Source organism: Halichoerus grypus, chromosome 2, assembly GCF_964656455.1.
Source record: "Halichoerus grypus chromosome 2, mHalGry1.hap1.1, whole genome shotgun sequence".
Lineage (NCBI taxonomy): Eukaryota > Metazoa > Chordata > Mammalia > Carnivora > Phocidae > Halichoerus > Halichoerus grypus.
Genome location: NC_135713.1, coordinates 179,595,756 through 179,621,369, shown reverse-complemented (window position 1 = coordinate 179,621,369; position 25,614 = coordinate 179,595,756). Strand labels below are relative to the sequence as shown.

Here is a 25,614-nt window from a genome sequence, read left to right as displayed (position 1 = left end):
CCTAGGTTCTTTAATTGCATCTCCCAAGTTCAGTAATTACTTTGAGAAGCTTCTTGGATGAAGGATATCTGAACAATTCTCTTGGAGTCAAGGATATCTGAACAACTCAAAGGGGCTTTGACTGCCTCCTGGGCCACTTGCATAAACTTCACTCTGCAGAGCTCATAAAATTCCAACAAGGCTGGACAAAGCAAGGTCCCTCCTTCCTTGGGGACAGAGCCTGTTTCCTTCTACCCTGAGCAGTAACACTCACAGCCTTTGTTATGGCCTCCTTAGAACTCTGTACATAGCAACCAGGGCAGAAGGTGAGCTGGTCTCTTCCTATTAAATATGATGCCACCAAGCTGTTACTGTCAGTTACTGCCATTAAAATGACAGCTGTTGGTCAGCCCTTAGTGGAAAGAAACAGTCTTCTCTCTACTCTTGTTTCTCAGTCAGAACAAACTTTTCACTCTATCCCAAAATGTGCATACTGACCCAAAGAGGGTTACTCTGAGAATTTCCCAGGCATCATCTACCTAGGAGGCTCAGCATTATGAGCTTAAGGACAGAGCCAGGATCTCAGTGGAGATCAGTGGCTTGGCTTTGAGCCTTCACTGTTCCCACCCTCCCTAGCCACCCCCTAAGCTCTCCCAATGATTGGGCCCTGAGCTAAGAACAGTTTTCTTCTTTTCAAAGATGTAAAATCCATCAGGAACTACTCTCCCTCCCACCCAAGTCAGGGAGTTGTCATGGTGGAAAGAGACAGATGTGTGTGTGCATGCGCGAGTGTGTGTGTGTGTGTGTGTGTGTGTGTGTGTGTGTGAGAGCATGCACACCTGTTCCCATATGTGCATGTTCATGGGGTTCTTACATGTGTATTTAATGGGCATATGTGAATTTTTGTGTGCATGTTTATATCATGTGTGTAGTGTGTTGACAGAGAACTTCAATCTTCTTTCATCTCATTTCCCCATCCACAGCTGGCCCGATTTTCTTTATGGCCAGGTAACCTCTTATAATTTATTTGCTTTATTTTTTCTGTCTTCATGTGTATGTACGCAGCGAAAAAAATTGATCAGAATTTTGACAAAGAGTATTGTTTGCAGATAGGAGCAGTTCCTCTTGGTTTGGTGGAGGTTTTTTTCCTAGAACCCAGTGTTCGGGGCCCATGTAGAGTAGAAGCACACTGTCCCCTCTTTATGTCATAGCCTCGTCCCTCCTCCCCACCTACCCATCCTTGATTAGGAGGCTGTGTACTAGTCCAAGGTGGCTGCGAGCCAGGAGGATGGTGGTGACCAGGTCCAGGAGGCCTCAGGCCATGATCCAAGCCACGTTGGCTGGAAACTCCCAACAGCAGAATTCTGCTAAAAGAATTCATGCACATCCAAAAGTCAGGAAGGAATGTCTACCTGTTGACCCAACTACTGCTGAATCGCAAACCACTAGGAAACAAAGTCCAGTCTCTAGAACTCCTAAAACCAGAAAGAGGAAGAGCGGAACTACAGTCTCATTATCCGAAATGAACAAACCATCTACTGATGGAGAGACCTCTGAAGCAGAGTCAAATTGTTCTTCCGTGTCTGAGCTCCAGGATCCTATTTTAAGAGTAACTAGGAGACGGCAGATCTTAGTTGCATGCACTCCAGTGTCCAGTGTTTGGAAAAGGCTGAAAATAACTCCAATAAATCAGTCTCATATTGAAGAAGGCAACGACGATGACTCTGGAGCTGAATCACATGTCTTAGTTATTTCTAGAATTGTGCCGCCCACAGTAATAACTACAAGGACCAGAAGAAGTAAGGCTAAACCTGTAAGAGATCCAAACCAAGAATTACATTCAGAAGCTATTTCTGATGCTGAGTCATCATACTCAGACATTTCTTCATTTTCCGGAGTTGCAACTATAAGAACAAGAAGTATGCGGAAGTTACATGCACAAACTGAGGAGAAAGATATTAACATTGTACCAGAAAATGAAAAGCAGATCATAAATGTGCCTATGAATTCAGAGGATTCAGATACCAACAACTTGTTTACTGATAAGATCTCTTCCTCAGATAAATAAGCCAAATTTCTATAATGAAATTCATAATGACTTCGATGATGATTCCTTCCACAGAAATTCAGAAAAAAAAAAAGAAAACCGAACAGTGCAAAAATGCCAACGTTTTAATATGAGAGGAGAAAAAGGCCAATGTGGCACCTCTCAAAGAAATAACAAAGCAGAATAGAACCATGAGAGACGATGGACTCTGAAAAACAAACTGAGGGTTCTAGAGGGGAGGGGGGTGGGAGGATGGGTTAGCCTGGTGATGGGTATTGAGGAGGGCACGTTCTGCATGGAGCACTGGGTGTTATGCACAAACAATGAATCATGGAACACTATATCTAAAACTAATCATGTAATGTATGGGGATTAACATAACAATAAAAAAAAAAGAATTTAGATGAAGAAACCAAGGGAATAGTAGATGAGGAAAAAGAAATAAATAAGAAAAATTCTCAGTTGGAGAGCCTTTCTGAACCTCAGGACACTGGCATTCAGCGGTTAGTTTCTCAAAGGCATTCAACCCCCCAAAATAATGAGACCACATCAGAGCCCTCACATCTGAACTGTGAGGCTATAATGAAATCATTAGCTCAATCATTTGCAGTGGTGGAAGTGGACAGATGGAACGAAGAGAGAAAGAGCACCATAAAAACAAGTGACTTGACAGAATTTGGTGATAGTGGTAGTGATGAAGAAGAGTGCACTGTTACAGGTATCAGTGAAGACAGGAATGAAGGAAGGGATGTGGATTTTGAGTGTGAAACCAAACTATTCAAGTCTGAGCCCCACACATCCCTGGACAAAGGTGATTCTGTTTTATTAGTTCTGATCAGTGATGAAAGCCAGCAGTCTGAAAATAGTGAGAATGAAGAGGACACTCTGTGTTTTGTTGAAAATAATGGTCAAAAGGAATCATTAAATGGAGAATGAGAAAATATGTCATGTGACAATGCATTGTTTGTAATTGACACAACTCCTGGATTGAGTACTGATAAACATTTTTACTTGGATGAGGGAGACAAGGCAAGTGAGGTTGCCATTGAGGAAGAAAAAGAGGAGGAAGAGGATGAAAAAAGTGAAGAACCATCAGACCATGACAGAAACAAAGATAGTGAGTTTAGTGATGAAGACGACTTACTAAATAGCACAAAGTCTAAACTTCTGAAGTTGACAAGCAACAGCATGGAGCCTTGTATGAGTATCAAGCAGTTGGGTGGTTTGTATATTAATTTCAATGCAGACAAACTACAGTGGAACAAGAGAACCCTAACACAGATCAAGGAGAAAAAGAAAAACGAGCTTTTGCAGAAAGGAAGCTGTGTACTTTGGGTGAGAAAGAATGACCTGAGGCAGCTTGTTAGCCAACTCTTGACATCTTTTTAAAGTAAACTGAGTGCCTGTGTTTGTTCCAAAGCTTTTTGTTTAACAACATGTTCTGAAAACATCTCTTGGATTTAATATCTCATGATCCTTCTTCAGGGACTCACTGATACAATCATATTAACCCCATCTCTGCCTCCTTCATATGTCTGGAAGTATAACATGAGATTGGGAGTCAGACAGGCTCAAATATTGAATTGGGTTACTGCTCATGTAACCTTGAGTTAATTAATGAATTCTTACTTCATCCAGAAAAAAGGGATAATAACAATAGTGATCTAATCGGGCTATTGTACAAATTAAACGACACTCACCTTGTGAAAGTCTTAATGTGATACTTCACAAGCGGTAAGTACTCCGTTAGCTATTTTTATTTCCCCTGCCTGCTCCCAGCTATTGCTGAAGCCAACTTTCTCACACCTATCGCTCCTTCTTGCTTCCCTACTCTGTTGATTTCCTAGTGCTGCCATAGCATAGGACCACAAAATGGGTAGTTTAACACAACAGAAACTCTCTCTCACAGTTCTTGAGGCTAGAAGTTTGAAATCAAGGAGTCAGAAAGGCCATGCTCCTTCTGGAGAATGACCCTTCCGTGCCTATTCCTAGCTTCTGGGGGCCCCTGACATTCATTGGCTTGTGGCCACATCACTCCAGTCTCTGCCTGTCTCTGTCTTCAAGTGGCCTTCTCTCTGTCTCTGTAACCTCTCTTCTTGTTGTAAGGATTATTATCATTAGATTTAGGGCCCACCCAAAGTTCATTATGATGTCATCTTGGGATCCTTAACGAATAACATCTGCAAAAACCCTATTTCCAAATGAGGTAACCTTCTGAGGTTCTGGGTGGACTTGAATTTGTGGGGGTGAGGGAGGAACATGAGAAAACATACTATATATACCATCCTAGGCTCCTCTCTCTCTCTCTTTTTTTCAAATCACCTCAAGATTTGTAACTATCAAATTCCCTTGTTTTATTCTATTTGTATTTTGCTCCCTTTTTTCCATCCTCCCTGCTGTGGCCTATTGCAGCTTTCACTTGTGGACTCTTCTACCCTGTGAATTGATCTTGCTTCTCTGGCCTCACTCATATCCATTCTCCACATTGCTTCGAGGGTGGTCTTGTACAAGTACAGACAGATCTGATGAAAGGGTTCTTTCTTCTCAAAAACCTTTAAAAGCTCCCAGTGTCATTAGGATAAAATGCAACATCTTAGCATTCAGGGCTCTTCACAAGCTGGTCACAAACTGTTTTCCTAATATTGCACTGCACTCTGTACTAATCACTTTCAACTGTCCAAGCCCACACTAACCTAGGTCTAAGGAACAACCTTACTATTGCTGCTTACTATTGCCTTGACAGATTTATTCCAGGGTGCAGTCTCGGAGATCAGGCTCATTTAAGTAGAAGGTTTGTTGGGGAGTTCCTCAGAGCAGGTGTTAACTTGGGGCATGGGTGTGAGGAGGGAAGTTGGAGGCCAGTTCTAGAGAACGAAGCTTGAGGGGTGAGTTTGGTTCCACAGAGATGGGAGCTTTGGAGCCAAGGAAGTCAGGATCAAGTTTGGAAAGGGAGGACAGTTGGTGAAATAGTTAACACTCTAATGCCTGAGTTGAATGAGTGTGATGCATTCATTCACCTGTTAGGGGCCAGCCAGGGGCCTAGGCTGGGCTGGCTTAACATCACCATGGCAGGATGGAAAATGCATTCTGTGGTCAGTCTCTGCACATCTTTCTGGTCATTAGGGAGGGACGCATGGACCACAGAGCCCAGTGACCTAATCCTTGTGACTCTCTGTTCTCTTTCTTCCTTGTTTATTCTGTGGGATCTAAGGCACTGACAACCCCAGGTCATAACTTGTATTTGTGGATGTTTGCTGTTGTGGTTTCTTCAAACAGCTGGGCACATGGAAGAACTGAGCTTTCACTGTTTTTGAGACTATCAGGCCCTGTTTGTTTTGACTCTTGTTCTTTTGCACATTTAGTTTCTGAGTTAGTTTGGACCTAGGTTGAGCATGAATCAGGAGACTGAGCTTGACTTGATGGTGCCTAAGGAGTTCCCTCTCTGACACTTTATGTCTCTGAATCCAGCAAATTAGCTGAATGAAATAGCATTTTCTCTCCGTTCTTGATTTGGCCAGTAAGCTCAATGCATGACCGCTGCTGAGTAGCTGACATCCCGTAATCCTCTGGCATTGGCTGCAGCATAAAGAAGCAGTGAAGGACTTAAGCTGCTTCAGAAGTGATTTACAAGGCTAACAAGATATAACCACTTCTCAAACCCATGTTGCAATTTATTACAAAAACTTCTTTCTTCTTCTTCTTCTTCTCCTCCTCCTCTTCCTCCTCCTCCTCCTTCTTCTTCTTCTTCCTCCTCCTCCTCCTCCTCTTCCTCCTCCTTCTCCTCCTCTTCCTCCTTCTTCTTCTTTTCTTCTTCTTCTTCCTTTCTTCTTCTCCTTCTCCCTCTTCCTGCCCTTCTTCTTTCCCTCTCCCTCCTCTTCCACCTCCTCTTCCTCCTTCTTCTAATGCTTTCCTTGACCATAAGTCATTACAGGGAATTAACAGAGGGTTTCATGTTGGGTTAGGCCTTGGGAATGACTATTTCTGGCGTAGTCAGTTCAGGCTGCTAGAACGAAAGTACTGTAGACTGGTGGCTTAAACAACATTTATTTCTCACAGTTCTGAAGGTTGGGAAGTACAAGATCAAGGTGTCAGCAAATCAGGTGTGTGTGGAGGACCTCCTCCCTGGCTTGTAGATGGCCACCTTCTTGCTGTGTTCTCACACTGCTGAGAGAGATTATCTCTTTTGTGTCTCTTCTAATAGGGGCACTAATCCCATTCATGAAGGCTCCACCCTCATGACCTAATCATCTCACAAAAGCCCTACCTCCAATTACCTATCACATTGGGGATTAAGCTTTGACATATGAATTTGGGGGGATACAAATATTCAGCTCATAGCAGGGTCTAGCATCTTTATTTAACAGAAGGGAGAATTGAGGTGCAGCACTGACAGGACCCTTGCAAGATTCCCTAAGACAATGAGCAACAGGTTGTCTGATTTCCAGTGCAGGGCTTTTTCCTCTTTTTTTTTTTTTTTTAAGATTTTATTTATTTATTTGAGAGAAAGAGGGTGTGAGACAACATGAGCAGGGTGGGGAGGGGCAGAGGGAGAGAGAGAAGCAGACTCCCCAGTGAGCAGGGAGCCCGATGCAGGACTCGACCCCAGGACCCTGGGATCATGACCTGAGCCGAAGGCAGATGCTTAACCGACTGAGCCACCCACGCGCCCAAGGGCTTTTCCCTCTTATATCACGATCATGATTCTTTCTGCTTATTTAAATGACATGATTTTATCTCAATCCTGCTTTGACTATTTTTTTCTTTTCTTTCACTTAAAAATAGAAGACAATTTGTAAGAACACAGAAGAGCAAGGATTCTGGGAAGATAACCACCTAATTGCAGCTCTCTTTTCCTTGACCCCCAACTCCTTCTTCTCTTGGGCTAGATGGGAGGGATATGAGGCTGAGTTGAGGAGGGAAGACTAGACAGAGGGCTTTCTTCCTCAGGAAGCAGAGTTAGAGCTGGAAAGGAGATTGCCCTGTGATAAGGAGAAGACAGCCTGGGGAATCCTGAGAAAATTCTGGTTCTGAGATATATGGTCCTGGAGGAAAGGGTGACATCAGCCTTGAAGGTATCTGGTTTCTCTGGTCCTTATGAGGCCAAGCAGGAGCTAGATCTGGGGGCTGCATCCTCTCTGACCCTGAGGTGGCAGAATATGAGAACCTATTTTAGCTAGAATGTGGAGGCGCCCTCTGGGTGCCTTCACAGGTGACTGACAATCTCCTGGGAGTAGAAAATATTTCCCCCACACTACTGTGTGGCTGACACCAGTTAGAAGACTCCAACAACCAGACCTGAACATAAATGAGCAGACAAAATGGAAAGAAAACTCAGTGACGTGGTCCTGGCAATTAGAAGAGGAAAGAAGTCAGAACCTATAGAGCCCCTTCCATGAATATGACTTGCTAGAGTGTAACAAGTGACTGTCTAAACCCAAACAAAGACATTGAAAGAGACTCAAGTGCACCACAAACATGGAGCCAAACCACATGATTTCCCAATTCAATATCTCAGCTGACTGATTGAAGGAGAGAATGGTCACTGGAGACAAGTGGAAGATGTATCTCAAAGCCCAGAGCAAAGATAAAGATAGATGCTATGGGGAGAAAGAAGTTTGGGGAGAGGCATCCCAAAGACGTGACATGTGAAGAACAGAAGTTCAAAAAAGAATTGGGAAAATAATTAATTACTTAACAAATAGTAGGGAGAGAAGGTATCCTGAGTTGAAGACAGATCTGAATTTGCATTCTAAAGGAGTTCATCAAGTTCAAGGCAGGACTGATGACAAGTAACATTCACAGGCAGTATTCTGGTAAAATTTCTGAATTCCTAAGACAATGTGAATATATTACAATCTTCCAAGAAGAAAGAACAAGTTACCTACAATGGAAAAATTGTGAGAAAAATATTGGGCTTCTCATCTATAACATTAAAGGCTAAAAGATAATGAAACAGTATTTGCAGGCTATGTAGGAATACTGTATAAACTGATATGAACTTTATTGCTTGCTAAGGCACAATACAAATATTTGCTGATATTCAGGTCCAGGAGGTAGCATTCATCAATTCCCCCCATATTCCACTGATTAAAACTCAGACATGTGGCTCCAACTATGCAAGGGGATGGGACAGCCTGGGGATCATGAGCAGGCTGACTTATGCCATAAAACAAGACAATACAAAAGAGAGAATAGAGGTGAAGACCTTGTAATTCTTTCCTTACTTGGGATTTTCTGACTTTTACCTAATTCTTGTGATAAACCGGATCCATGATTCTATTAAATCTATGGTGCCTTTCATGCATTCAGTAGATAGTCCTTCTGAGTTTATTCTGCCAGGACCTGATATGCAGCAGAGAGTAAGGCCAAGAAAAATCCTGGCCTTCATGGATCTAGTGGGTGTCCTGATGCATATAACAGTTATGAAGATTTGGAGGCCAGCATCCAGTATTGTACAGCAGTCTTGGAACCAGACAGATCTCAATTTAAATTAAAATCCTGGCCATGACAGAGCCACTTTGTGGACCTTGAGAGAGTTATTTCACCTCTTCAAAGTACAATTTCCTCATATATAAAGTGGGTATTGTAATATCCCACAGTGTTGTCTTTATGATAATTAAATAATCAATCAATAATGCAGGGAGCACAAACATCCTAGATCTTAGAAGCCTGTGTCTCCAAGAAAATAAGGTCTCATATATTTATTAGAAAAAATAGATTCTTAAAATTAAAAAAATCATGATCACTATTAAGATCTATATAGTAGTACAGAAGTGTGTAAGGTGAGAGCTAGAAGTGCTCACCCTTTGCTTCTAGACCTACCCTCCTTAGGTAATCATATTTACCCATTCTTGCTTATCCTTTCAGAGATTTTCTATGTGTCAGCAAGCATCTGCACATCTATATGTGTGCTTGAAAAATTACAGGTGGACTTATGCTACGCAGTGTTGTGTACCTTGCTTGCTCTGTCACATAATATACCTTGGACATCTTCCTACGTCACTATATGTAGACCTCTCTTACTCTTTTTAATAGCTCAGTAATGCTTCACGGGACGTGTGTATATCATGGTCTGCGTGTTCTCTACTGATGGGCATTTGGCTTATTTTCCAACTTTTGCTGTTGGCTGCAGTGCTGCTGCAAATGCCTGTATATATGTGTATTTAGACACATAAGAGGTGTATCTGTTGGGTGAATTCCTAGAAATTAAGTAATGGGCACAAAGGATTGTACATTTTATATTTTGATAAAGCTTGCCCAGTTACCTTCCACATGGTTGGTACCAATTTCTATTCCTATCAACCATTTTATGAGAGTGCTTCCCACCCGCTGCCATAGTCATCACTAAATTACTTTTGAGATGAAAATGGTATCCCGTTGTTGGTCAGTATGCATTTCGTTAATGACTAGTGAGGTTGGGCATCTTTTCCTGTTTATCACCATTTTAGTGTCTCTTTTTTCCCCTCAGATCTGTCCTTTGCCATCTCTAATATTTTCTCTTGTTTGTTTGTTTATTTTAGAGAGAGAGAGAGAGAGTATGTGCACAAGTGGAGGGAGGGGCAAAGGGAGAGGGAGAGAATCTCAAGCAGACTCCGTAAGGAGCCAAAGCCCCTGTGGGGCTCAATCCCACAACCCCAAGATCTCGACCTTAGCTGAAACCAAGAGTCAGTCGCTCAATCGACTGAGCCACCCAGGCGCCCCTGTATTTTCTCTTTTTAATAAATGCTTCCAAGGAGTTCTCATTATAAGGTTATTATCATTTTGGTATCAAATGCGTTATAAATATTTTCCAGTGTGCTATTATTTTAAATTTTTGTTCACAGTATTTTTGCTATTCCAGAGTCATATTTACTATTCTTTTAAATGTATGGTCTCTGGGTTTTATACTATATTATTATTTTAAACGTATGGTCTCTGGTTTTTGTACCATCATTAGGAGGGACTCTTACTCTAAGATTAATTTGAAAAAGTTACCTATATTTCTCTTAGCACATTCTGGTATTTTTAAAAAAGTTTTTGAATCTTTGTTACACCTAGAATGAATTTATTTATTTATTTATTTAAGATTTTATTTATTTATTTGACAGACAGAGACACAGCAAGAGAAGGAACACAGCAGGGGGAGTGGGAGAGGGAGAAGCAGGCCTCCCACGGAGCAGGGAGCCTGATGCGGGGCTCAATCCCAGGACCCTGGGATCACGACCTGAGCCGAAGGCAGACGCTTAGCGACTGAGCCATCCAGGCGCCCCTAGAATTTATTTTTGAATAAGGATCAGGGTAGGTGTCTAGCTTTATTTTTTTTTTCTGAATAAGTTGGTAGTTATACTAATATCATACGATGAATATTTGATGTATTTTTGCACTATACTCATTTATATATGTTTCTCACTAGATATCCCTAGGTGTTTTGGTATTTTTGGTGTCTCTGTACTAGTCCATTGATTTATCTGTCTTTTCAGCATTAACATTAGTTTAATGTAGCTTTATAATTTAGAAATAACATCTGACTAATGCTAACCCATTGTTCTTCTTTCGGAATCTCCCTATTCCCACATTTTTATGTCTTGAGATAAATCATTTTTGTGAAGTGATTGGATTTGATCAGATTACAATGAATTTATAGATTACATTAGGGAAATTGATTTCTTTTTAACATGGGGTTTTCCAGTCCTCTTTGTTCCTTAGACAAACTGTAACATTTTTAAATAAATGTCCTGGATGTTTCTTATTAAGTCTTCCTGAGTATTTTAATCTTTCATTTACTATTGTGAACTAGATTTTAAAAATTGCATTATGTTTTCTAATGAATTTTTTGATATCAATCACTTACTCAACCACTTACTCTTATCCACTACTTATTCTTATTTTTAAAAAACATTTTCAATCAATTCTCCTAAACTTCCCAAGTATAAATCACATTATTTATAAATAATGATAATTTTCCCTTCTCTAATCTTTTTTTTAACTTCTATTTTTTGTGTCAGACTGCACTGGAAAGTATTTCCAGGGGCGCCTAGGTGGCTCAGTCGTTTAAGTGTCTGACTCTTGGTTTCAGCTCCAGTCAGGATCTCAGAGTCCTGGGATTAAGCCCTGTGCTGGGCTCCGCACTGGGCACGAAGTCTGCTTGAGATTTTCTCCCTCTCCCTTTGCTCCTCCTCCTGCTCGTGCATGTGTGCGTGCTCTCTCTCTCTCAAGTAAATAAATAAAATCTTTAGAAAAAAAAAAAAAATCCTTTTAAAAAAGTATTTCCAGAAAGAAGTTACATAAAGTCGTGATAATTTTTGTTAATATTTTGCCTATATTAATGTTAAATATGTTAATATTTTGTTTTTTGTGATAATTTGCTTTTTTTTTCCTATTAACAGGAGTATTTATAACAATTTTCCATTAAGCAGGTAGCATATGGGGTGCCTGAGTGGCTCAGTCGTTAAGCATCTGCCTTCGGCTCAGGTCATGATCCCAGGGTCCTGGGATCGAGCCCCGCATCGGGCTCCCTGCTCGGCGGGGAGCCTGCTTCTCCCTCTCCCACTCCCCCTGCTTGTGTTCTCTTTCTCGCTGTGTCTCTCTCTGTCAAATAAATAAAATCTTTAAAAAAAAAATAAAAAGCAGGTAGCATAGTTTGAGATACTATTTTTTTTTTTTTTCATGTTAAAGAAGTATCCATTATGACTTTTCAGCATCTATTGAAATAAGTGTATGCTTTCTGGCCCTTTCACTTATTAATGGGTGATTCGTAAGAACATATTTCTTTTTTTTTTAATTTTTAAAATTTTTTTTAATTTTTAATTTTTATTACTTTATTATTTTTTTAGTTTATTTTTATTTTTACATTTTTTTTAAGAACATATTTCTTAACATTGAACTATCTTTGGATTTCTGAACAAGCTTCAGGTGGTCCTAATATATTATTATCCAATGTACTGCTAATTCTCTTTGTAATATTTATAAGTTTTGCATTGATATACATTAGATTGGGCCTTACGTCCTGTCAGATATTTGTGTTATCATTATGATGGCTATATAATTACAGTATGGAATCTTACTTCTTACTCTGTCCTCTGGCATGGTTTTAAAAACACTCGTGCTCAGGGCACCTGGGTGGCTTAGTCGTTAAGCGTCTGCCTTCCGCTCAGGTCATGATCCCAGGGTCCTGGGATCGAGCCCCGCATCGGGCTCCCTGCTCAGCGGGAAGCCTGGTTCTCCCTCTCCCACTCCCCCTGCTTGTGTTCCCTCTCTCACTGCCTCTCTGTCAAATAAATAAATAAAATCTTTTAAAAAAATAAAATAAAATAAAAACACTGGTGCTCTTTGACAGCTTTCACAATTGATCTGTTTATTTTTTTTTTCCTCTCTTGAGTCAATTTTGGCAGTTTGCTCCAGGTTTTAAAGTATGTTTCCTTTGCAAATATTTCTTAAACTTATTTTCATTTCCCCTTTGTCTGTGGTTATTTTTCTATTCTTATTCCTTCTCATGTTTTCTCTTGATTAGTCTAGGTAGTGATTTACCTAATTTATTGCTCATTTTAGTTACAGTTCTTTTTCAAAGACCCAGTTCATATATGCATCATATTCTTTTTTGTTTATAATTAATTGATTTCTGCCTTTACTTTTATTGATTCCTATATTTTAATTTGCTTAGGATTTTTTTTGTTATTCTTTCACTCCTCTGTAGAAAGCATTTTGTCAAATGCCTAATTAATTAATGTGCTTATTTGTTAACATATACACTTATTAATTTTGATTAATTTAGTTCTAAATACAACTTCATTTAGGTCATACAGATTTTTTGTTTTTTTGTATTTGTATTTTTAAAATGTATCAAACTTATGCATTTATATTATTTATAGGTTCAAATAGTATCAAATAGTAATGCAAAGCTTTATTATTGACCCAGGAACTCCCTGTTCTTGGATTTTAGTTGCAGGTAGATATGGAAATAGTAAGATCAACTCTAATCCTTACATTCATTTATGCTTTCATCCATGTATTGCCTATTTGATCTGCCATATGCTATGGAGTTGTCTCAGGAAGGGGCACCAGGGGATCCTCAGGGGACCTTTGTTTGAGGAAGGGGCTCTATTCCTGCCTCAGCCACGATTCCTTTTATTTCTTTTATATATAGTGCTTTATTTGGAGAGTTTATAAGAAGACAAATTTCAACAGTGTATAGTGTTTTAACTTACACACATATACAATGTTTATATGGAAACCCACTTGTGAAAGCTCAGTACATTATTGGACTCCAAGAAGCCACTGATGACAAAATACATTATTATTTAATGTGACATTAAGAAAAAAGAGATATGGCTCATTAGATTATGACACATAATCTTATTTTTAGAGAGAGACATAGAGGTGCTAAAATATGAAAAAGTATCTTATTGTAGACTAAATATGGCATATGCTTTTTATTTTTTTAAGATTTTATTTATTTGTCAGAGATAGACAGAGACAGAACACAAGCAGGGGGAGGAGCAGGCGGAGGGAGAAGCAGGCTCCCCACTGAGCACGGAGCCCGACGCGGGGCTCCATCCCAGGACCCTGGGATCATGACCTGAGCTAAAGGCAAACGCTTAACCGACTGAGCCACCCAGGCGTCCCAGCATATGCTTTTTAGATGTGAATTAGAATTAAAGTCTTAGGTTGGCTTGACAATTTCGTGACTTTGTTCAAAGATTAAGTGACCAATGAAATCTGAATTGAGGAGTTCCAGCAGAAGACCATTTGCTAACTGGGCATCTGAATTCAGCTTAAAAAGTAACATATCACACTTTCCTTCTCTCTGTTCCCATTCCGGATGATCCAGACACCATCAGCTCTGTTCAGTCTCCTTGGCAAGACTGCACATCCCTGAGCCAGAGTCTGCTGCTTAGTCAGGAGGGGGATATGTCCTATGTTCAGGGTTTGGAAATATCTTCTTGGACATTTTTAAGCCACTAAGTGCTCAGATGAGCTCCCGCTGTTTTGCGCTCCCTCCCCGGACCATGTGTATCCCAGCTGGAGCCTCTTCTGCAGCAGTCCCACAGTCTAGAGGATGATGTGTCATCAGCCTCCCTCTTAATCTTGGCATGCATCTGCTGCTTTCTTGACAGTAGTCCAGAGCTTCTCAAACGTTTCCATACGGTGGCTCTGATGACTCCAGAGCATGAGAGTATAGAACCTGGAAGCCTGGAGGTCCAGTCCAAAGCAACCGGCTTGAAATCTGAAAATGTTTTATGACTCCCTTCATCTGAAACATTTTTACAAATTAAGTATTTAATTTTGTGGTTTTTGACAATGAATACAGTGTTTTCCCCAAAATCTTTAAGTAATATGACCCCAGGAAAACATGCCATATGTGTACCTTTTTGCTTTGTGTAACCCACACACCACTGAACTGTGAGATTATGCATCCTCCACTTGGATAAGCATGGATGAAGGAACCAGGGGGAATCTGAGTTCAGGTCCTGGCTTTGTCATTTAGGAATTAGGTGATCTTGGAAAGTTAAACTCTCCAATTTTCAGTTTCTCTATCTGTAAAAGGGGGATTAAAGACACCAAACTCACATGATTCCCGTGGAGACAACTGTGTATTTAGATTGCCCGTCGTAGTTCTGTGGATGTGGTGAGTGCTTAACAGCTGTTACTTGCTTTTCACTCTGTTTCCTCCTTTTCTGAAGAAATTACTCCTCCCACCCCTCCAACCTCAAGCCTAGAGAGAGGACCAGATTGTCCATCTAGTCCATCCCCCTGCCTCTGCCAAGTCTGCAATTTCCAAGCACCCTGAAAGGAGAGCTATCTGACCTTATCCTAAAATTCCTCAGACAAGCAAACTGCAATCAATTGGCAACTCATTTCAGCTCACAGAATTGTTCTTTTGCTAATTCATCTATTCACAATACACATACATTGGACCTATCCACAGTGGGCACTGTGCTAGGTTTCAGAAATATAAAAACACATTTGACATAATTCCCCTCCTTAAGATGCTCATAATATAGTAAGGAAAATCTGAAAATAAGTAATTGCAATGCCAAGTAATTAGTGCTACGATAAAAATATTCATAGACTCATAAAACACATAGGATGGGCATCTTTTAGGAGCTGGGAGCAGATGGATAGCATAGGATTGTTGGAAATGCTTCCCAAAGGAGGGGACACCTGAACTAAGATCTGAGAAGCAAAGGTGAGAAGGGGTTTTGAAGGTCCATTTCAGGCAAAAAGTCTCAGAGATAGCATGATTCAGGAAAGTGAAAGTTGTTCAATGAGACACAGTGTAGCTATCATGAGGAATGATAAAGCGAGTGAGGTGATAGAAAACACACATATCCAACTTTGCTCTCGTGAAAATGGACTATATAAATCTGAAGACAGGTAGAAGAGAGAGATTACTGTAGTAATCCAGGTGAGCTATGTTGAAAGTCTAACCTAATGGCTGAGGCAGAATTAGAAGATATCAGGATTAAGAGTCTTGAAGGAGGTAGAAACTTGGTATAAAATAGTATAACTTTCTGGGTCCCATAGAATTTGTCTCTATCCTTAATTTCCACTTCCCACATGGTGTTCAGGGCACTTGGTATCATATCATTCTAGAGTGGTTGCTAAAAGAGGAGGTAATAGAAACATTGGTTGAGAAATTTAATATTTTAAATCTGACAATGGTAAGAAACAATCACATAGTTTTTTTAGTGTACAAAGAATATGGTATCTATTGCTGAACTAACAATAAAAATGAATATTTCCAATCATTTTATTTTTTCAATTGCTAATTAATTCTATGAAGTCAATATGATATCTTCACAATGATGGGAGAAATATGCATAATAACAATAATAATGTGTGTTAAAATTCATTATAAACTATAGAGTGCTTTTATATATATTTGCTCATTTGATTCTCCTAATGGCCCTAGGAGATAAATATTTATCCTCATTTTTTTTTTTTTTTTTTTTTTTTAGATTTTATTTATTTATTTGAGAGAGAGAGAATGAGAGAGAGAGAACACATGAGAGGGGATAGGGTCAGAGGACGAAGCAGACTCCCTGCCGAGCAGGGAGCCCGATGCGGGACTCGATCCAGGGACTCCAGGATCATGACCTGAGCTGAAGGCAGTCGCTTAACCAACTGAGCCACCCAGGCGCCCCGTATCCTCATTTTATAGGCAAGGAAACTGAGGCACAGATTTACTTGAGGCCACTCAATTGCTAAGGCAGGAATTGGTCTCAGATTGGGTGATTCCAAAGCCATGCTACCTCCCTCTGTGATGCAAGTAGTGGGATCAAGTTTCCTTCTCCTCTTGGGAAGCAATTTGGGATTCTGGGTTATAGCAGAAACCTGCAGGAGGAGATGAGAATGCATCTTAGTTCATGTAACTCTCTCCCTGACCTCCGGTAGACAAATCACTTGGCATGCTATTGGAGGGGTGGGGGTTTATTTAGTTTTTCTGGATGTTTCTTTAAGGATGTTAAGAGGAACAGGCCAATAGTAATCTCAAACAGGATATCCTTTAGGGAAAACACTCCACACTAAATACAAACAAGAGATTTCAGACTGAAGAATCGCAGACACCGAAGAATCCCTTTAATTTAGTTTTTTTTGTGTGTGCGTGAGTGCGTGCATGCGTGCATGTGTGTGTGTGGTGTGTGTGTAGCTAGTTAGTTTCAGAGTATCTCTTAGACTTTTTAGTGGACCACCTACTAGGAATATGTGTGAGTCCTTTGGTACCCTGCAAACTTTGGCAAATGTTTTTCAGGATTCTTCCTCCTACATATGTTTGTGCACATATGTTTTTTCTGTATATTTCTTTATGTGCTGATATCTTTCTTTTCTTTCTTTTTCTTTCTTTCTTTCTTTCTTTCTTTCTTTCTTTCTTTCTTTCTGTCTGTCTTTCTCTCTCTCTCTCTTTCTTTCTGCCAACAACCTTGCTCCTAGAGTAGCTAAGTCCATTAAGACACTTAAAAACAAGGATCAATGAGCTCATTCACCCCAAGTTCAGCCAGGACCACCCACAGTGAATCATGTGGACCAGGATTATTTTCACTGGGGACAAATCTTCAGCAGATTTTGCTGTCCCCTGGCTTTAGTATTTGGTCTCCACCATCTCTTGGGTCACCGAAAGAGGAGTCTACTTGTGTAGTCTTCTGACTGAAGTTCAATCAATGATTAGTGTCCCTGGAAGAGGAGGGAGTGACAAATCAGTCCTCTAAACCTCTGTTGCATTTGTGTTTGAACATCCCTTTCCTGCCTACCAAGTGTTCTTCTGAATACCCCATTGTTATAGTCAGACTCACCACCCTTTGGAGGGATTTAATGGCTAAATCAGACCTTTTTTTTCATGGCACGTCTCAAGGCGGACCCCAACCCTTATCTCAGCAACTGATCTTTCCCACTGCAAATCTGGTGCCAGTGTGTCCCAGAACCCTCTGGGCCCCTGAGAGAGCACTTCAGAGTAAACAAATTGAAATACCAAGAGGATATTTACAGCTCCTGACCAAGCTCCCAATTTCCTTGGCTGGCCCTGTAGACAATGTACTCTTGCATTAGCCTTCAATTGTACTGTCAGAAATTGATACAGGACCGAGATTGAGAAAATATTATGCTAAGCCAGTCAATAGGCAAACAAAACATTGTCTACCATTTCTTTATAGGATCTTGGGCTAAATGTTTGTTTGCTTTCACAGTGATATCTCAGTCACCACAAATTCTGGGTGCTCTCTTGCTTAAACTTCCTGATCTATTTCCCAGGGACACAAGGGAACCTGGCTTTGGAGCAGGGAGAGTCCCATGGCACCTAACAGCATATGCTTTCCTGGTGTTAAGGGACAAATCTCTCCTCAGCAGACTTCTGCCCACTCAGCCCCACTATGCAAACTCATAAAACTCACATTAAAGCAATTCTGAATGGAAGCATCTCTATGCCCATCTAATGCAAGTATCCCAAGCCCCACTATGGGCTAATATGTCAACCAACTGATGCTTACAAATTGAAGCCTCTAGATTTGTTTTGAGTCTCTGGAGAGAAAGGCAATCAACTGTAGAATGTTCTTAAATTCATTTTTTGTGCTCTAATTCTTTTTCAAGAATCTAACCATGTGAGGGCGCCTGGGTGGCTCAGTTGGTTAAGCGACTGCCTTCGGCTCAGGTCATGATCCTGGAGTCCCGGGATTGAGTCCCGCATCGGGCTCCCTGCTCGGCAGGGAGTCTGCTTCTCTCTCTGACCCTCCCCCATCTCATGCTCTCTCTCTCATTCTCTCTCTCTCAAATAAATAAATAAAATCTTAAAAAAAAAAAAAAAAGAATCTAACCATGTGTTAAGAATCTAACCCAGTATTTTGGAATCTGTGATCTGTAATAAGGTCTTATTAAATTCTGTGTTTCCTCTCCTTCATACAGTTATGTTCATTTCCCCTAACTTCATACACCTGCCTCTGTTCCTTTGCATTTGTTTATTGAACCTAGAATCCCTTTCTTTTCTCTGCCTTGCGAAAGTCTACTCATCTGTTCAGATTTGATTTAAAGGTCTCATGTTCAATCCATCCACTAGGAGGTGAAATACACAGCCCCGAGCCCCTCCCCTCTGTCTACATTCCCTTATCATTTCTACCATTTGCTCTTTCTACCACCACCTGTATGGTGTCAAGTGCTGTCCCCTAGAGCTGGGACTAGGGTGAGGCAAGTGAGGTATCAAGGACACAAACTGTTAGGAGGTACTCACTTTCTGGGCTGTGCACTTAAATTATGAGCCCTATACACCTCACTTATCTCCCCTGGTCCAGCTCCTGCTCTCCCTGCACAAATCCTCTCTCGGGAAAGACTGGTGCATGTCAAATAGGCCTAAGTGTAAATGTGTTGTCTTATATTTAAATAATTGCTTAGGCTGTTTTCTCTTGATTTTTCAATTTAAGATACTAGCTAACACTTTCTTACCATGGCAGAAGATGATTCAGCTCTCTTAAATGGTCACCCACCCCCTCTCCTGACAACATGCTTTCCTTCCCCGATCCTTAGAGTATAATCCCATCACACTTTCACAAGGTTGAGTTAATAATCTGTGTTTACATTAGTATGACCATGTCAACATTATCACAGCTGAGTCTGCAGAATACAGTGTTCGCATTTCTTCTCTCCATAACTTTTTGTTTTTCTTAGAATTGATGGTTTCTTTCACACTTCATTTTTGCATAATTCTTCATTTACTTTATCACTGATGAAAGCCTAAATCATTTCCAGAACTACAAACTCCTTTCAATATGGTCAAAACACCAGGGAACTTACTGATGCCATCTCCCTCTATCCCCCTGGAGTCCTCCATTCTCCAAGCTGGGTTGGGTTGCTCAGCTGGTACAGGGCGATTGGCCTTCACCTTCCTCTTGGGAATTCCTTCACCTTGCTGTGTGGGATCCCTAAGTCCTGGAGCCCAGGATGTGGTTATTCTTGGCTTACTCTCCTTTAGCAGAATAAATCTTTGACAACTTGCATGTAAAAAAAATATGTCTTTATTCGGCCTCACACTTGATTCATAATTTGACTGAGAATAGAATTCTGGGTTTAAAACATTTATTCCCCCAATGGCTTTGAAGCGTAGCTTCATTGTCTTCTAACTTCCTACTGTGAAGAGCAGTGATTCCTGATATTTTTATGTGCTTTGCCTTTACCCCCTTTTTCTTTGTCTTTGGAAGTCTTTAGGATTTTCTCTTTATCCCTAGTGTTCTGAAATTTTATGATGATGTATGTTGGAATAGGTATTTTTTAATGCACTTTGTTGGTCACTCAGTATTTTGTTTCTTTTAGTTTAAATCTAGAGACTCAGTTCTGGGAATTTCCCTTGTATTATTATTTTGAAAGTTTCTTTCCTTTTATTATTTTCTTTTTTTCTTTTCTTCATCTCTCTTTTTAAAATTCTTGTTGGTCAAATGTTGGCCCTTGTTCCAGTTATCTATTGATATATAATAAGCCATCGAAAAACCAAGCAGCTTAAAACAACAGTAATCATTTATTTTGCTTGCAAATCTGTAATTTGGGCAGGACTTGGTGGAGGATAGCTTCATCTCTGCTTTATGTGGAATCACTAGGACATCTCTAATGAGACTACAGTAACTACCTTCCAAGATGGCTCAATCACAGGGCCAGCAAGTTGGTGGTGGTTGATGGGTGGTTGTTGATATCTTTCCACATGGCACTCCCCACAGGGCTGCTTGAGCTTCCTCAGAGTATGTGGCTGAGTTCTGGAGTAGTATTACAGGAAGCCTGGAAAGAAGTTGCAAGGCTTCTTATGACCTAGGCTTGGAAGTCCCAGAACATCATGTCTACCACATTCTATTGGTCAAGCAAGTCACCAAGACCAGCTCTATTTAAGAGGAGGGGATTTAGACTCTACCTCTCAGTGGGAGAATAGCAAAGAATTTTAGCCATCTTTAATTTGCTATTACTCTAATTTTCATGTATTTCTTTTATTTTTCCGTTTTTGACTTTTTCTCCTAGATTTTTGAAGATAGCCTTAACTTTACATTCCAGCCCTTCAATTGACCTTTAGCAAAAATAATTTTTATTTTTAATCATATTGGTCTATTTCCATGGACACTTCTCTAAATTCACCCATTCTTGTTCTGTGGATAATGGTATTTTTTTATCTTCTTATCTTTTTTCCTATATTATAGTTTGTTAGTTTCAATTTTCTTCTCTGTGCAAATTCCCCCTTTCCCCTATTCTTCTTCATCAGTTTATTGGTCTTGATCTCTGCCTTTCTGGTTAGGGACTTTCCTTAAACTTAAATCTGGCATTTTTTAGCTAAGTAAAGCACTTAGACACTGACAGGGAACTCTGGGTGCAGAGAGAGTGTGTTGAACACTAAGCATCATTAAAGGGTGATCAGGACTGAGCCAGCTTTTTCATCAGATGAAATAACAGTATCTGTAGGTGTTTTTGTCTGGGGCCAGCCCACTTCTATGGAGAAGAAATACTCAAATCCTTCCCAGGGAGTATAAGACCACCTGACAGAGGTCTGGGAACCACGCAGTAGAAGGGAGCTAAGGGTCTTACCATTCAGAATGTAAACATTTTAATGGCCTTGTTTTCAGTATGATAATTCACCTTGCTTCTGTCTGCACCTGGTGTCCCCAGTTCAAAGCCTTTGTGATTCACTTCCAAGAGATCAAGTCTCCCATGTACAGTGTGAGTTGGGGTGGTAAGGATGGGGGGGACTCCCCTATTTGCTCAGAAGGAAGGAGATGGGGGAACCGACTGCTCCTTCCATATACAGACCATCAACCTATCCTGTTTTTAGTCTTATTCCTCAACTCTGCTCTCAGAGGTATCTGGTATCTCAAATTCCTGAGGCTTTTTGGAACTCCATGACCCCGAATCTGCTTGCTCCATTTTGACTTCCCTCAGTGGTCTTTGGTTTCAGTATTTCCTCTCCAGTAAGTCTGTAACCATGCAATTATCCTTTTAACCTTCAGAAATATTAATGTTTTAAAATCTATTATCTTCTTATCTATTTTCTTTGTCTTTGTGAATTTCCACTTTTCCTCCCTTTACTATTGTTTCATTAGAGTTTTGAGTGGAGTGGAAATATGCATTGAGTCTGCCATGTTTAACCAGAAATCCACCTGTATTTTTCTTCCCATTGGGGAACAGTTAAATGTTTCTTTTAAGATAAGAACAAATTCCTTCCAGATGACCCTGAGGAAATCCACAGGATCGACCAAAGACTCTCTCATTTCTGACCTGCAGGACCAAAGCATGTTTACTGGGGCTAATCCAGACAGTGAGGGAGTAGCTAGCCTCCAGGCTGCCACTGAGCCCTTACAGGCTCACATCACACAGAGACAGACAGAGCCAACTACAGTTGTGCCTGCCTCCACATTCGGGGACCAAAGAAAAGCCACATTTGTTGGATTTGCCAGTCACTAGGCTAGGCACTTAATGTGATATATATCTCATTTAATTCTTATAACAAACTTAGGAGATATGCATTATTATCCCCTCCATTTTAGAGACAAAGCATCCGAACCACAGAATTTTAACATCTTTCCAAGACTACACAGATGATACATGGCAGAGTGAATCCAGGTCTGCTTTTGAGAATGTGTTCCTACTCTACTTTGTCTCCTAATTATATATGACCTATGTGATTACATTTTTTTTGCCTGGAGACCATCACATCTGGACCAGGGGTTTTTGGCTCTGGCCTGAGTACTGATGGGAGGAGAGACTCTAATCAAACCTGGTTGCCTTTTTAAGGGAAGATTTCATTGTTTAAAAAAAAATATCTACAATAGAAATCTTTTATCACACGGTTCGGTATGTATCATGCCTTAGAAAGGTCTAACAGGTAAACTTAATCTCATCAGGCTTCTATTAAATGTTGGCATTAGCTATAGATCTTGGGCAAATGACTTCACCTCACATCCTTGGATGGAGGTAACAACACCTCAACACAGAGATAACAAACAGAGGACACCCTGCACTATGGCACATGCACAGTATATTTCAGAAAACAGCAAATATACAATAGCCCTATGGTCCGGCTATCTGGGCTGAAAAACATATCTACCTTAAATGAACTCCTGGAGGAAAGATCCAAGCCTCTCCTGTATACCATATAACTCAGTACTCTGTGGCTCTGACCACTGGTCTTTGGGTACAGAAGGGAATGAGTGATGGGAACCAGTGTGCAGAATTGTTTTAACCCATATGGACATGGTCTTCTTTATAATCTACTCAGTTCTAAGGAGATGTACCTTCTCTCCTCTCCAGAGTTCTCTCCCTGTAGAGATTATACCACATACTGGTTTTCAGTGTCTGCTTAAGATCTGGCTGCTGATGAGTCAGGGGAGAGGGAATGGATTCCAGGGTCTGAGATATCACAGGGTTCCAGGGGCTGGAGTGAAGGAACAGTTAAGAAGATTCTTGGCCTGTGTCTGGTTAGAGATGGAGGCTGGATGCCTCCTCATGTGAGGATGAGAAAAGTTTTGGCAGCCCGGCTTCCAGTCTGTGTAGAGCAGTGTGACTTAGAGCAGAACCTCTCAGTCTTCAGCATGCATATGAGTCTCCTGGGGGATGCGGTCGCATTAAAAGCAGATTCTGATTTTTAAGGTCTGTAGTGCGACCTAAGACACAGCCATTCTAATAAGCTTCCAGGGGCTGCATGCTGCTGGTCCTTGGACCACACTCTGAGCAGAGAGGGTTCAGGAAAGGTCAGAAGATGTGGCCTGAATTTCTTAGGGTGCCACTTATGTCTGTAATCCTCATATTCCTTATCTTTAAGATGGGGAAACAGCACCAAAGCAGAAATGTTTAAAGGTGTGTATTGCTTTAAATATTTGTAAAGGTATTTAGGAAACTTTAATGCATTTTAAATTTAAGTGACCATTCCTATTGTACTTGTTTAATAAACAACTTATTCTGAATGCAACAAACTCAACATATGGCTTATAATACAGTTCAGATTTCTAAGTTAGTTTTAAAGGAACATGTGAATATAAAATGGGTTAATTTCATTTTGTTTAGAGCAAGAGCACTCTCTATCTTTTCCTATTTGAGAAATTTATAAAATTATTGTGGTCTGTGAGGGCTTGCTCCTCTTAATTAAAAATTCTTCTGATTTGACATAATGGAAGTTATTTAATCAGTCAGAATCCCTTGAAATTGACATTGGCAAAACCTATATCCACCTCTAATAGGACTCAAATGGCTTCAATTTATGGTCACTTGAAGATGGAGATGAAGACAAGCTATGAGAAGGATTTAAGAAAAACCTACAATGATTACCAAATGTTACAAGATAGAAAACAAACAAGACTAAAAAAAAATACACCCTTCATTGAAAAGAGATAATGCTTTTTTTTTTTTTTTTTTTTTAAGATTTTATTTATTTATTTGACAGAGAGAGACACAGCAAGAGAGGGAACACAAGCAGGGGGAGTGGGAGAGGGAGAAGCAGGCTTCCCGTGGAGCAGGAAGCCCGATGCAGGGCTCGATTGCAGGACCCTGGGACCATGACCTGAGCCGAAGGCAGATGCTTAACGACTGAGCCACCCAGGTGCCCCGAGATAATGATTTTTTAAGAAGAGCTTTGTAAATTCTGAAGCACTATAAAATGTCTTTTTATAGACATTTCAAGATAATTAATAAAATTCAGAGAAATATCTAGGGTCAGAACTCCGTATGTTATTTATATTGGTCAATTAGCATAATTCTTTTCACTCTGAACTTTCAGTTAATGTAATGTAATAGTAACAATAGTAATATTATAGAGTAACTTACAGCTAATTCAATTTATATACCCCACTTCTTACTGAAAGCAGTTGTAGGACTTCTTGCTAAAATACCTCTCCTCTAACTTTCTGGGAAGGCTTCAGAAAGTGGGGAGTCTTTCCATTGAAGGCCCTGCTATCCCATGGGTGAAAAAGGTATTGGTCCTCTTATACCAGAGGCTTTGGCTACAAGGCTCTGGATTGCTTTGGACACCTGATTACTCTTGTACCTGTAAACACAGCTTTGTTTAGTGTCTCCAGCTTCCCAGCTTCTCAGAATAATAAAGTCAAAGATGGAGGTGACTTTGTATCTAGGGGAACAAGTTGTGACAATCTAGTAGTCCTCCTTCTCACTGTCTTGGAGAGAGGTAAAGATTCTTTGTGCTTGGGGCGCCTGGGTGGCTCAGTCGTTAGGCGTCTGCCTTTGGCTCAGGTCATGATCCCAGGGTCCTGGGATCGAGCCCCGCATCGGGCTCCCTGCTCAGTGGGAAGCCTGCTTCTCCCTCTCCCACTCCCCCTGCTTGTGTTCCCTCTCTCGCTGTGTCTCTCTCTGTCAAATAAAAAATCTTTAAAAAAAAAAAAAAAAAGATTCTTTGTGCTTTGCTGAAACTAAATTGATGCAGACCATGTGGTACATTAAGGTTCGAGGGCTATGAGCTGCAATCAGCTGGGACCAGTCAAGAAGCCCCAGGCCAGTGGTTCTCAAAGTGTGGTCCCTGGATGAACAACATCAGCATCACCCAGGATCTTGTTAGAAATGCAAATTTTCAGGCCCTAACCGAGGTCTGCTGGATCAGGAATGCTGGAGGGGGCACCCAGTACTGTCCAGTTTAACTTGCCCCTTGCCCCTGCCAGGTGATCCTGATGCACAATAAAACCGGAGAATCACTACCCCGCTACCCCAGCCCAAAGTCTTCCAGTAGAACCAGAGCCATCTTGGCAACTTCTTTCCTCAGTAAAACCCAAAGTCAAGAGAAGAAAAAGAGAATGAGGTTAAGGGAAGCTGGAGGGCAGCCTGATGTTTCAGCCTCTGTTCAGATAGATAAGGGAACTGCAATACTCGGCACTGAAGCATCACATTTTATACTTTGATAAACTCATTTCTAGTAGTGGTCTGGGACTGGGGAGGAAGACCTGATTTGTAGCATTTGCTGATTTTCATGGTGTAAATGCTCCCACCATGTCTGATTTTGAGCTAACAGCGTGTGTGTTACTGAATACAAGGCTGGGAAGAGATGCTGCCGGTTGTCTCTCATAGGCTGGTTTGAGTCACTGTCACTCCTTACACCAAAGGAAAAAGAAACCCTTTCTCTCTAGCTCTCTCATCTACTGTCTGAAAGTGTCACCTTTGCT

At 40.7% G+C, this 25,614-nt stretch overlaps 1 protein-coding gene across 1 annotated transcript; it reads left to right on the top strand.

Annotated features, from left to right (window-relative positions):
* The first annotated feature begins 1,267 nt into the window (after positions 1 to 1,267).
* On the top strand, positions 1,268 to 20,530 carry LOC118553502 (deoxynucleotidyltransferase terminal-interacting protein 2-like). The gene is given in 5 exon segments (XM_078066373.1): positions 1,268 to 2,004; positions 2,006 to 2,113; positions 2,151 to 2,211; positions 2,417 to 3,361; positions 20,486 to 20,530. Coding segments are annotated over 5 exon segments (1,896 nt in total).
* Positions 20,531 to 25,614: the final 5,084 nt, after the last annotated feature.